This window comes from Stenella coeruleoalba (genome assembly GCF_951394435.1).
Source record: "Stenella coeruleoalba genome assembly, chromosome: 7".
Classification (NCBI taxonomy): domain Eukaryota; kingdom Metazoa; phylum Chordata; class Mammalia; order Artiodactyla; family Delphinidae; genus Stenella; species Stenella coeruleoalba.
This window is the reverse complement of record NC_137153.1, coordinates 66,114,121-66,126,740: the sequence shown is the minus strand read 5'-3', so window position 1 is coordinate 66,126,740 and position 12,620 is coordinate 66,114,121. Positions and strand designations below refer to the sequence as shown.

Below are 12,620 nucleotides of genomic sequence, written 5' to 3'. Positions count from 1 at the left end.
CTGCTGCTGCTGCCGATACCATCACCACCACCAGCACCGCCATGGAAACAGGAACGTTCCCTTGTGCTTCAGTTGGCATTTGATGTCTTTTGAATTATTTTCAGCCTAATTTAGCTGTTCCTATTTTCCACTTGAGCAAATCCACTTTGACTTTTTCTAAAACAGGTAAGTCAACAAGGCAAGGACAGGAGCACATTAGTTCATAGGTATACCCCTTCTGGGACTTGAGGACATTGCTCTACAGTATTTATTTGTAGCCCTGAGACAGCTGGTGAGGAAGTTTAGAGTGTATCACAGCTATATAGATATCAAGTACTAGAGGTAGCTGTGGTTGCTGCCACCCACTTTGATATACTGTCCTGTGCTATGGGCGTGAGGAATTTTTCCTCTTAACCTGTTATGTCTTTCTGTATTTTTCTGGCCTTCTATAAATTTTTGTAAAATGTCATTTTTGTGGAATAGATCTATGCCTCTTTCATGTTAACAGATATACATGCTTAAGAGATTTGACCCTCTGGGAAATCACATTGAACAAATGAGATTTGACGTAGGGATTGTCTTTTATACCCATGTAATGGCAATATATCGCTTGGCACATGATAGGTGCTCTGTAAATGTTATTTACATGCATTTTGAACCTAAAAGTTAATTAAATGAAATATAATTAATAAATTTTTATTAAATCATGCACAGTGTTAGGTCAGAAAACTAAAAATATCGGTAAGACAGGTAGTGGCTAGCAAATTCCACTGCTAGCTGGAAGATAATCTCACACATATAAACCCTTTTACCCTGGGAGGTATCATGGTAGCACAAGAAACACAGAAGGAGTGGAGTTGAGAGGAGAGAGCGGTTTAGTGATTCCTGGCAGGGATGGGGAAGGAGTGGAAAGGAGGGTGGTCTGTGTGGCCGTTGGATCTCCGGTGATGATGCGGACGATGAAGATTTTGTTTCACCTCTCGGAATATATTTGAAAGATAAAATAGGTTTCCTGTCTGACATTAATATCACAGGTACTTGGGAGTGTGTGCTTCTTTTATAATCAGGGTTATTGTTTTAACCTGAGTCCCCTGCTCACTGTGTTTTCACACCCTTTCTCTTAAGAGTTGCCTGAGGTTCCATCGATTGAGGAGGAAGTGGAAGAAACCGAGTCTTGGGCAAAGCCTCTGGTCCACCTTTGGCAGACGAAGTCCCCAAACTTTGTGGCCGAGCAAGAGTATAATGCAGCCATGGGCAGAATGGAGCCGCACTGTGCCATCTGTGCTCTGCTCATGCCCTACTACAAGGTAGCCAGCGGGAGGGGCCCCTGCCCACGTCTCCTTTCACTGCAGCACTTTGTGTGACTGAAAACACAGGTGAATCTCTGTAGGGTTAGTAGGCACACGAAGAGGAAGACATTAGTACTTCTGTAGCTAATGGCTATCAGAGAGCAGCAAATGGAATTCCTGAGTGCCACTTGAGAGACTTTTCTGTGACAGTGCTTTATCATTTTTAAATGTCTTGGTTTATTTCAGTCAAGGGGCAATTCCAACCTTTCTTTCTACCCCTTTCACCAAGAAACACAGAGCTTAAAGCTTAAGAATAGTAGAAGCTTACAAAGAGAACTTAGATCTAGTCTCTATGTTTGAAAATATTACTCTCAATCATATACATGTCGGCTCTGGGCCCCCATTTAAAATATCTCTCTTCATCTTCCCATGTGGAACATGCAAAAGACACAGCAGGACTCAATGCAAACTGAATTGTCCAGTTCACCCTCATCAGCCAGCCATTCATGATATTATTTTCAGAAGTCATTTTGTATATGTTATGCTGATAGCATCTTAGGTCACAGAGGGCCACATTCTCCAGCACTAACACAGACAAAATGATCTTTCAGAATCTGGTAAGAGTAAAACTACCAGATCCGTTTTTAGATACAATATATTTTAAAGTCTGTTGATGTGAACATTGTGTTCTGGGTTATATTTTCACTGATAGAGTCAGAAATATTTTACTCAAGATCACATCATTCCTAGAGTTCCACATTTAGTAATTCTGGTTAGACGTTTCAGAGCATGAATATGTGTGATGTGCCACATTCTCAGACCTTTGTAAATAGAGGAAGTAGTTCATTCACTTGTCTTTGAATGTGACACTGGTGAGTGATTAACCTTATTTTTATTTCCCATTTAGTCACTAATTTTCTGTATTTTCTTGGAAAAACTTACCTTTATATTGATTCTTGCTTCTGTATCATAATCTGCCTGTATATTTCCCCGATAATTAAAAAATTCCAACTAAAATTATAAGATTTGGGGAAATTTATTAATATAGGGTCTCTGGGGATAATAAGATAGTTCATTAATTAGTTTCAAATAAACACTGAATATTTGTTGTATATTTTGGTGAGAGGTGACGATTTCTTTTTGAACATTATCCTTTGTTATTTAATGACATTTGCTAGATCTTTCTGTCTCGCTGTTTTAAAACTTTGTGGTGAGTCAAAAAGCCTTCAAAAACTCTCTAAATACTGTTGTACAAATTAAAACTGAGGTCTTTGAAGATACTCCTTCAGGTGTAACCAGGTAAGATTCTTCAGTAAATGAAATCAGATCTGTTAACCTAGTGCAAATAAAGAAGCAAAAAACGTTCATCAGAAGAATTGATGCTTTTCATGAACTATGTATTTAAGAACGTAGTTTTAGTAGCTCATCGATTTCTGTACCAGCAGATGTACAGAATACCCTCTCATTCCTACAGCTTAGCTTCTGGATGGGAGCCTGAGGAGCGGCACTGATAAAGAGCTAATAGTGGGTCCGGGAGAACAAGGGGAAGTACAGCAGCTGGAAGTTAGTGGATGAACAGCTATTAGGGGATTTGAGTGACCAGAGCGAGTGATCTGAGCTCTTTTCCATGTTCTTTGCTCACGTGGAAATATTCTGTTTTTCAGCCAGATAGCAGCAATGAAGAAAATGATTCTAGATGGGAGACAAAATTAGATGAAGTGGTTACTTCAGGAGGAAAGACTAAGCCCCTCATTCCAGAGATGTGTTTTATTTATAGCGAGGAAAATATAGAATATTCTCCACCTAACGCCTTCCTGGAAGAGGATGGAACAAGTCTTCTGATTTCCTGTGCAAAGTGCCGCGTACGGGTTCATGCAAGTAAATGAGTCTATCACTCATTAATCGCTGGCTTTTCAGTGCTTCACATAGTCTCTATTTCTCACCCCTTTGTAACTTGCCAAATCTATCACATTGTACTGTTGGCATTATTAATGGTTAGATCATTCTTTATCACATTTCTTCTAAGAAAGTATGAATAGGTGTAATCATCCTTTTTCCTCCAATTTTATGTGGTATCAGTGGAGAACAGATCTGTCTGGTTCTGTTTGTTTGTTTGTTTGGGGTCCAAATGTGGGGTCATTGTGGGATTCCTTTCACGTGCTTGAATTTTACTTAAAGTTTGTAAAAATTGAGTTTTAATCTCTAATGTTGATTCATGACTGTTTTCCTTTGTTACTTTTGAAAGAGAAATGAGTATTCTTTTGGTGATTTGGGGAATTATTGTTAAATTTAATTATCGAGTTAAAATTTTATTCTTTGTAAGGGTAGGGAGATCTTCATTGCCTTCCCGGGGGGAAAAAGTGCTTAGGGTTGTTTTCCCCCAAGACTGAGAAAGTTAGGCTCCACACCTGTCTCAATTTGGTGTTTTTACATAATTGGGTTAAGTGGCAAATACATTTTTTTAGATTGGTCTGCCATTTAAATCCTCTAAAATGTATAAAATGGATCTATTAAACATTGCAATTCTATTTTAAAGCATTTTAATATTCCAACTCTTACCAAGTCAAATGTTCTGTTAACGTTCTTATGTATGGTGTGAGTCTGTCAGTGTAGTATGAATGATTTATAATAAAGGTATTACCTTCTATATTTACCCCAGAGTAATACCAGTCTTGTGTTAAGGTTGAACTTGCCTGGCTATCTAGCATTTATTTATTAGATACTTTCATCTTCCCCAAGGAATTTGAACATGATGTGCTTGAAATGTAATTATATAAAACTTCTTATTTGCTTCTATCAGTTTGTAACACACATACACATATATATACACATTCACTCTACGTGATTATATTTATATGAGAGACAGTGCACCATTTCACAAACAAGTTTGGATTTAATCTTGACTCCAGAATGCACTAGCTATGCAATTTAGCCATAATATTTTATAAACATGTGCCTGAACTAAACACTTTATGGTCTTGGGTAACTATGATAGGCTTTTCTTTGGGTAATTACATTTCTGTTATTTTCTCTTCCCATGTCAAATGTTATAGAAATTTGATATTAAAAATTACTCCTTTAAATTTTACTCATTTAAATCTTTTAAAACTCCTTCTTCAGGAAACCAGAGTAACACATGTTTGTTGATACCGTTTAATTGCTACATATATTTATATCATCAGCTATCTCTTTACATTGTTATTTTGAGTCAGGCATGTACTGAATGGACAAATAGAATTGAAGACAGCTCTTCATCACTAACTATGAATTGTGCATCCTTTGTTCCTATCACTGAAATTAAAGCTAATTAAACATAATTTTTGAAATGTACTTTTACATTACATTAATTTTATGCACTGATTTTATGTGCATAAATATTGTGTCACAGTTTATTTATTGTGTCATTTTAAAACTTCCCCAAATTTTGCTTCATAAATTGCAACTTATTTTGAAATATGTTTTGCATGAGTAAAGGACTAGACTTGACAATTTAGAAATTTTCTAATCACACATTAAGTATTATCATCAGTATTCTCTATAATAACTGTTGTGAGCACTGGTAACTATTAAGATGCACACTCTCATTTTTTTCTGGCAGTGATAATCCTATTAGCTATGAGGCATGGGAACCAAAAGTATCTTTGAGCCAGCCTTGCTAATGTTTTGTTCTAAGCAGTGAGAATCAAAAATGGTATGGTAGGCTGCTGTTCCGATTTTATTTGTTCAGTGCTAAAATGTGTAATATTGTCAAAATGCAAAAGACTTTAATTAATGGGTCCATACTATTATTTTATAGGTTGTTACGGTATCCCTTCTCATGAGATCTGTGATGGATGGCTATGTGCCCGGTGCAAAAGAAATGCATGGACAGCAGTAAGTGGCTAATTTTAGTATCTTTTAGCTCCTTTTCTCACTCCATCCACTGTGGGTCCATTTAAATCTAGTGGTCAGGTAAGGTAGTACACAATGCTTTTGTGTGCCATTCCACAGTTACCTGTATTTCTTGTCTTCTCTTTCCAAATCATCCTACCTGGTAGCTCTATATCCATTGTGGAAATGTTAAATACATTTCTAGGCATCACCGTTTGCTCAGGAACCTGTGGAGACTACTGGTTTATTAGAGCATGTCCAAAGTATTGCTTCATGTTCTTGCCCGGCTCTATTTTGCAATTCTTGAAAATAAGTCTTCTAAGTAACAGTGAAGGTGGGAATCTTCAGTGACCTCTCAGGAAGCTGTGCTAATTCACAACTATTCCACTAGCGTGAGGTCTTCCCCGCTTATTCATTCGTACATTCATACTTTAGAAAATTTTAGAGTGTTCTGTGCTAGGCATTGCTGTGAACTTGAGATAGAAACTTCAACCACAAATGGTTCCCCACTTGGAGAACACAGATTTCTCTTCACCTAAACTGTTTTTCCTGAAGACCCTGTTGAAACTTTAGCTTACATCCAAGCATTACGTTCCATTCTGTTAATCCACCATGTCACCCATTTTGCCATTTGATTATGTGCTACCTTAACTTTTCTTAAAAATTCTCTTTCAAGAGGTATCAGAACATGTTTGAAAGTGAAGACCGATCAGATCTCAAGACTGTATCCCTCACTCTTGATCTCAGAGCAGATGCTCAGCTTGATTTGGATTATAATCGTAGCATTTGCTTTATTCCTTAATGATCTCTAATGTTAATGAAGTAAATTTCCTTGCAACCAAAGTTACAAACCTGAAGGACAATGCTTTACATGAGGAAAATTTATGTCATGATTATGTATGTTTAGCTCTCAGTGTTGAATAGACATATGGTGACTATAAATTAAAGGCATCTGTGAGAATGTCTTTCTGTATGATTTTTATAGCTGGCATTCACTCTGGGTAGTGAGGGGAAAATGGGGCAAAATATGGACACTCTTTATAGTCCAAATAATCTGATTTCATATTAGAGGTAACATCTCCAACTTAAGAATTCTTTTCATTAGTGGGCCCAGATAACATTTTGGTATTTCCTTTGGTGTGTTCATTATGTTAACAAAAACTGTATAAATGTACAGCATCTTTAAAACAGCCATGAAGTCCTGCTATAATAAATATATTCAGCTCTTATTTATCAAGCTGGTTCTATTCATATTATATGAGCCAAAGTAAAGCCTTGTAGAGTCAGTTTTACTAATGATATCCCCTCATTCACCCTGAAGTATAGATTTAGAATTTAGAGATATTCTAATCCAGTTCACCAAGGCATGAAGAGTTCTCTGTTCCATCCACAGTTACTGCTTGGCTCCTGTGCTCACACACCGAGCAGTCCTGTTACCCAAGGTACTACTGTCCTTTGCATGGCAGAGCCAGGGCCAGGCCTAGGCCAGCCACCCTGATTCTAAGGCAGCTTCTGATCAATTATGTCATTTTCCTTTAGCATGTCTACAGAAGGAAATACTTAATCACTCTCTGCAACTGATCTGAAGCATCTTTCTATTAACCTTAACCCCTCCGCACCCTCAGAAAATACAGTGTGCCTTTTGTATTTTAATATTGATACCATGTAAATCTCTTTTAATTTGCAATAAAAATGGGAGCTCTTAAATACAGCTTTGCATTGATTTTTTTAGACCTACATAATTTCTTAGTTCTAATTGGAAATTATCTGAATTCTCAGTGAGCCAATTGTTTTTTCAGTTTATTCGTTTTCAGTGAACTTTGTCCATGAAGCTCTATTTCTAAATTTTTCTCCTGAGAAATAACTGAATTTTATTTTAATCGTTGCCGAGAAGTAACTGATAATATTGATATTTTGGCTTTAACACCCTTATTTAGTGTGGCATTGAGTGTTGCAATATTAATTTTTTACTAAGTACTTAAGTATGATTCTTTGGATTTTGTGGCTGAAATGATTGCATTTTGAAAGTTCACTTAGAACTTGCTTTCTTAGGAATCAGTCTCACACTGTTAGTTTTAGGTTCCAGAGGAGTCCTAGACCTCCTTTTATTGATAAATAGAAGCTCTAAAAAAGCTAATGGAAATCTAACGAAGCAGCTGAGGTCAAATGCTATTTCATTGCTGGCTTTTATTTTACTAACTCTAATTACTAATTATTTCCTGGGATTTTCTTTTTAAACATGGTTTGTGAAGGTAAGGCTTATTCATCATGAACACAAAACACTCCAAGAGCATATTTTGCTTGGGATATGTATTTATACAACAAATGTGATTGTTTCAGTTAATTCTGTTTCCTTTTATGATTAGTGCTTTGAGTATCTTGAGGGTAAGAAAAGGGTAGCCTGAAACACCTTGTATTCATTTTCATAAGGTATGTGTGAGAATTGTATGTGGTAGTTCTATTTTTTAAAGATTCTTCTTAAAAAGAGTGTCTGTTGATGGGTGAATGGATTAAAAAAAAGGTTGTGTGTGTGTGTGTGTGTGTGTGTGTAGATACACACACATACACGTACAATGAATATTATTCAGCCATAAAAAAGGAAAGAAATCCTGCCATTTGTGATAACATGGATGAACCTGGAGGGCGTTATGCTTAGTGAAATAAGTCAGGGAAAGGCAAATACTGTATGCTCTTACTTCTATTGGAATCTAAAAAAACCCTGAACTCATAGATACAGAGCATAGATTGGTGATTGGCAGGGGCGGGGGGTGTGGGTGAAATGGGTGAAAGTGGTCAAAGGGTACAAACTTCAATTACAAGATGAATACATTATGAGGATCTAGTATATAGCATGGTGACTGTAGTTAACAATGCTTTATTAGATACTTGAAAGTTGCCAACAGAGTAGATCTTAAATGCTCTCACCACAGAGAGCAGAGTAGATCGTAAATGATTTAATCACAAAAGATAATTATGTGAGGTGATGGAAGTGTTAATGAACCTTATTGTGGTAATTATTTCTCAATATATAGAAATAGCAAATCATCACATTGTAGAACTTAAACTTATACAATATGTCAATTATATTTCAATAAAGCTGGGAAAAAAAGAACGCTGTATCATAGAGATAAGTATCAATTATTTAAATTTTGGAAGCAAAGGCATGTCAGTGATTATTTCATCCAGTCCCAGACCATAACTAAGTAAATAAGTTCATACATTAGAAGATTCTGTCAGCTTCAACTTGGGCTTGGTGGGTGAGAATGTACATAAGGCTGGAATCAATGTTCACAGACCAGCTGTCTTTTTATTTACCAATTGTAAAGCGTGGAAGTTGCTCCGGACCAAACTGCCCTGCTAGTTTTTAAGTAACTGGAGGCCAGAACTTTGTCTCATTTTTCTCTATAACACCCCTAACACCTGGTATAGTGTTGGATCATTTCTGAACTTGCAGAGCCTTTATCTGTGACCTTGGTCTGTGACCTTCAGTGCTCTTACCATTTCCAGTTTTGGTTTAGTCCTGTGTTTCATTTTGCTATTATTTCTTTACTTTAGCCACTTATGTCATCTAAAATAAGAAACAACAAGCTGTATTGCAGCTTTACCTGCATGTGTTAGAGGGAGAGATTAGTTACAAAGTTTGAATAACACCCTAACTTGGATTCTAGAATCCTAGCTCCCTGCTCACATTCAAATGAAGTGAAATGAAACAGTGAAATAATTCCCCACATACCTGTCTCTCCTGACATTCAGGTTGTATATCTTATAGTTCTAATTAAATATCATTGCTTTGTGCCTGTTTTCCCATTTCAGTACTGCTCAGATAAATAGATCTGTATGAAAGCTATGTTTGCGTTTATTAGAGTATTTTATTTTGAGCTCTGTTTGTTTCCAACCCTTTTGTGATTATGTAATTCATTTTGGAGCCATTTTTACTCCTTCATTATAGTAGCACTTTAGAGTGCATTCCAAACATTACCAAGTTCTGTTTTTAGGTGTTGAATGTCATTTCTCTGATTCTAGAATGTATTTCTTGCTATTTTGAGTCTTAATTTGAATCTAATCACTTTTGACCTACATTACTAGAGTTTTGTGTCTAATCTGTTTATGGATTTCCATTTTATAATGACTACAAGTTACTGCTAATTAAAAATATAATGTAATATTCTCACTGTAAAAATACAGAATTTGTATTGCTTTCTTTCAGGTTTTTTTCCCTACCATTTTCTTTTTTATCCCTATTTTGAAAAGTTGTTTTTGAGTCTGAGTATTTCTGTAAAATTCCTGAACTTACTTTAGGGCTTCACTTCTAATTGTGAAGGAGGATGTTAGTTAAATGTCTGGAAATGAACTGGTAACCTAAATACTTTTATTGTAAAAAATAATAATCTATGTGCTGAATACTCTGTAGAGTATTAAGAGGTAATATGCTAATAAATGACAGGAGGATTTTCTATACTATCTTCTAAAGAATTTATAAATGAAATTCTAAAGAATAAAATATAAGCAGGTTAACAGGTTAAAGAGGAATATGGATAAGATTTTCTCTTTTTAAAATTTAGGAATAATGTAGCTTTTTGGTGGTTGTTTCTTTGCAGGAAATCTGGATGTTTGTTTTGCGGTGGGGGTCACTGTGAGGTTTTGTTTTAGTGCCAAAATGGGAGTGAAAACTTCATGGGAAGATTGGTAATTTAACATATGGGAAGTCACGTCATACTCAGATTTATGACTCTGGCAAATCTTGAGTTGCCAGTCTTCTGTCCAGGGTAGCGTTAAGCCTGTGCTGTAGGTTTTCATTGTCAGTGTGAAAAAGTCCAAGTAAAGTATCATTTATGCTATGCCTTACTAGGGAGCTTTTTTAATCACCATATGTAATTCTTGGGGGGAAGGGAGGGGTAGACACAGTAGCTCACATACCTATAATCTAAAATCTTAATTACAGGAAGATTTAAAAGCAACGTAATGAGAAGGTTCGACTAGAGATGTATATCTAAGGGCCTCTTCTCACGCTAAAATCCCTTGATTCTGTGTTGTTTTTTATTTCCATTTTGCCTTACTTAGTTTTCCTTAAGAATTGGGCAACTTCAAGAAATCTAACTTTATTCCTGTATTTCTTAACCTGGTCGGAGGTGATGAGTAACAGAAAAGTATAGGAATTGGAAGTGACATTGGTAATTATTGGCTGGATCAGTGTAGATTTTATGTGTTCAAGGAAACTTTCATTGTTTTTTAAAAAGTGACTTTAAAGGCCTTACTATAACTTTATCTACCTGATGTTCAGGAATCTGTGGCAATGCACATCATCCTCGGGATTTCTTTTTATTTCAATATATCCCTTTGCTCTTAATTTAGGAGAATTTGTTTAAATATTTTCGTTGCAAAGTAATACAGTAAAATACACAGTTGTATATTATATTGTTGGGTGGATATTGCCGTGCTATGAAAAGATAGATTTTGAAATGGAAAATTAAAATAAAACATCTTAAAGGTTAGAATTTTCGTTCTGTATAATGAAATACATGAACTAGGTAATTGCACACATTTATTATCTATTGAAGAGCATTTATTATACTCTGTAGAATAATAAAGTTGTACTATATATGTATAACAAACATAGCATTCTGTTTTGTTTTGTTTTTTCAAAATGGTTTTAAGAAATCAAAACCCAAACATGAAATAGGTTTTCACCTTGGCCACCTATCTATTCACTGTCTTAATTTTGCTTATTTGTGTTTTTTTTTAAATGGACTAACAGATATGAGCACAGGCTATACCTTGATAATCATTTGGAATTAGCATCTTCTTTCCTCTTACAAAGAGTGGAATAAGCAATTGCAGTGATTAAAAATAAACATTTTGGTGCTGTTTGTTTATTTTTATTGCTTGATTATAAATAAGGGGCATCTATAGATTGAGTAGTGGTTGCCATTCATGCCCTCCAAGGCTGCACATAGCTATTTTTTGGCTTTTGAAAGAAAGTGAAGTGTTTTCTCTGCATGAATCATAATCACAAAGTTAAAATCTGGAAGTACCTGAGGTATTGGTCTTTAAAAAACCCAACCCCACAGTGTTGCTAAAGCTTATGAGCTAAAGAATCTGTGTCATTTGTTGGAACACATTTATCTGAACTCTTAATCTTTGGAATATACCTTAGTCTTTATTTTTTTTAATTAATTTATTTTATTTTTATTTATCTTTGGCTGTATTGGGTCTTAGTTGTACGCATGGGGTTTCTCTAGTTGAAGCGAATGGGGCCTTCTCTTCATTGTGATGTGCAGGCTTCTCATTGCGGTGGCTTCTCTTGTTGGGGAGCACGGGCTCTAGGCGTGCGGGCTTCAGTAGTTGTGGCACTCGGGCTCAGTAGTTGTGGCTCACGGCCTCAGTAGTTGTGGCTCGCGGGCTCTAGAGCGTAAGCTCAGTAGTTGTGGCAAACGGGCTCAGTTGCTCTGCGGCATGTGGGATCTTCCCGGACCAGGGCTCGAACCCATGTCCCCTGCATTGGCAGGCAGATTCTTAACCACTGCGCCACCAGGGAAGCCCGTATACCTTAGTCTTAACTCCCTACCCTTAAGGCTCAGGTAAAAATGATCAACTTCTTGGAAAGTTGGTAACTCATCTTTGGGAATGATGAGGTCCCAGTCCCTATAACTCTATGTACTCTGGCTAATAATGGAGGAAGGTGGTCTAATAGGTAGAGTCTGACTCCTACTTTGCATTGAGGCTGGTCCTATAGATAGGGGCGTAACTGATACGAAGCAACCCTAACCGCACTCTGTTAAATCTGAAGGCAGTGCTTTCTCTTCTTTCTCTCTGACATGGGAATTCTCTTAGGGTAGAGATAATTAAAGAAAATGTATGTGGCTAAGGATTATGTCACCCTTATCACATAATACAACCATTATATCTCCTCTGCAACTCCTCAAATAAAAATAGGGGTACTGATCATAGATGTTAGAATTGCCAGTCATTTGGCTCTTGGAAGTCTTGTGTTTTAAAAAAAGTAATAGTTTCATTTTAAAATGTTTGACCTACAGATTCAGAATAACTGCTGATTTAAATATAAACCAATATAAGTAGCAAGGATAGAATTTTTCTAGCTTCCATAAAATTTAGTACTGGCAAAGACTAAAGAATTCTTCATCTATCTCAGAAATTTCATTTTACAGATACTGAGCCAGGGGTTTGAGAGAGTAACTTCTTTGTCCAGGATCACCCCTCTATATGGTAAGAGAGCCCAGATTCATGGCAGTACTCAGGCCTCTCACTCTCAGACCTACACTCTTTTTTTTTTTTTTTTAACTCTTCTCAGTTACTTGTTTTTAGAGTGGAAAGAAGGCTGAACAACCGGCCTAATTCTGAGCAATGTATCTGAATGATTTTTGTTTGTTTACATTGAAAATAAAGTCAGCACTAATAGTGTAATATGGAACGATTAGTGTTATTGGGTGGTTGAGTAGGGCAGTGTCCTTACTCTTTCATATT

General features: G+C 36.2%; 1 protein-coding gene across 9 annotated transcripts in view; it reads left to right on the top strand.

Moving 5' to 3' along the window:
• Nucleotides 1-12,620, top strand: part of KDM4C (lysine demethylase 4C) — a 451,309-nt gene that overhangs the window by 293,167 nt on the left and 145,522 nt on the right. For all 9 annotated transcript variants that reach the window (XM_079925522.1, XM_079925523.1, XM_079925525.1 and 6 more), the window contains 3 exons: nt 1,105-1,286; nt 2,933-3,146; nt 5,065-5,141. In XM_079925522.1, coding sequence (XP_079781648.1) covers nt 1,105-1,286; nt 2,933-3,146; nt 5,065-5,141 — 473 coding nt within the window. The remainder of the gene's footprint in view (nt 1-1,104; nt 1,287-2,932; nt 3,147-5,064; nt 5,142-12,620) is intronic.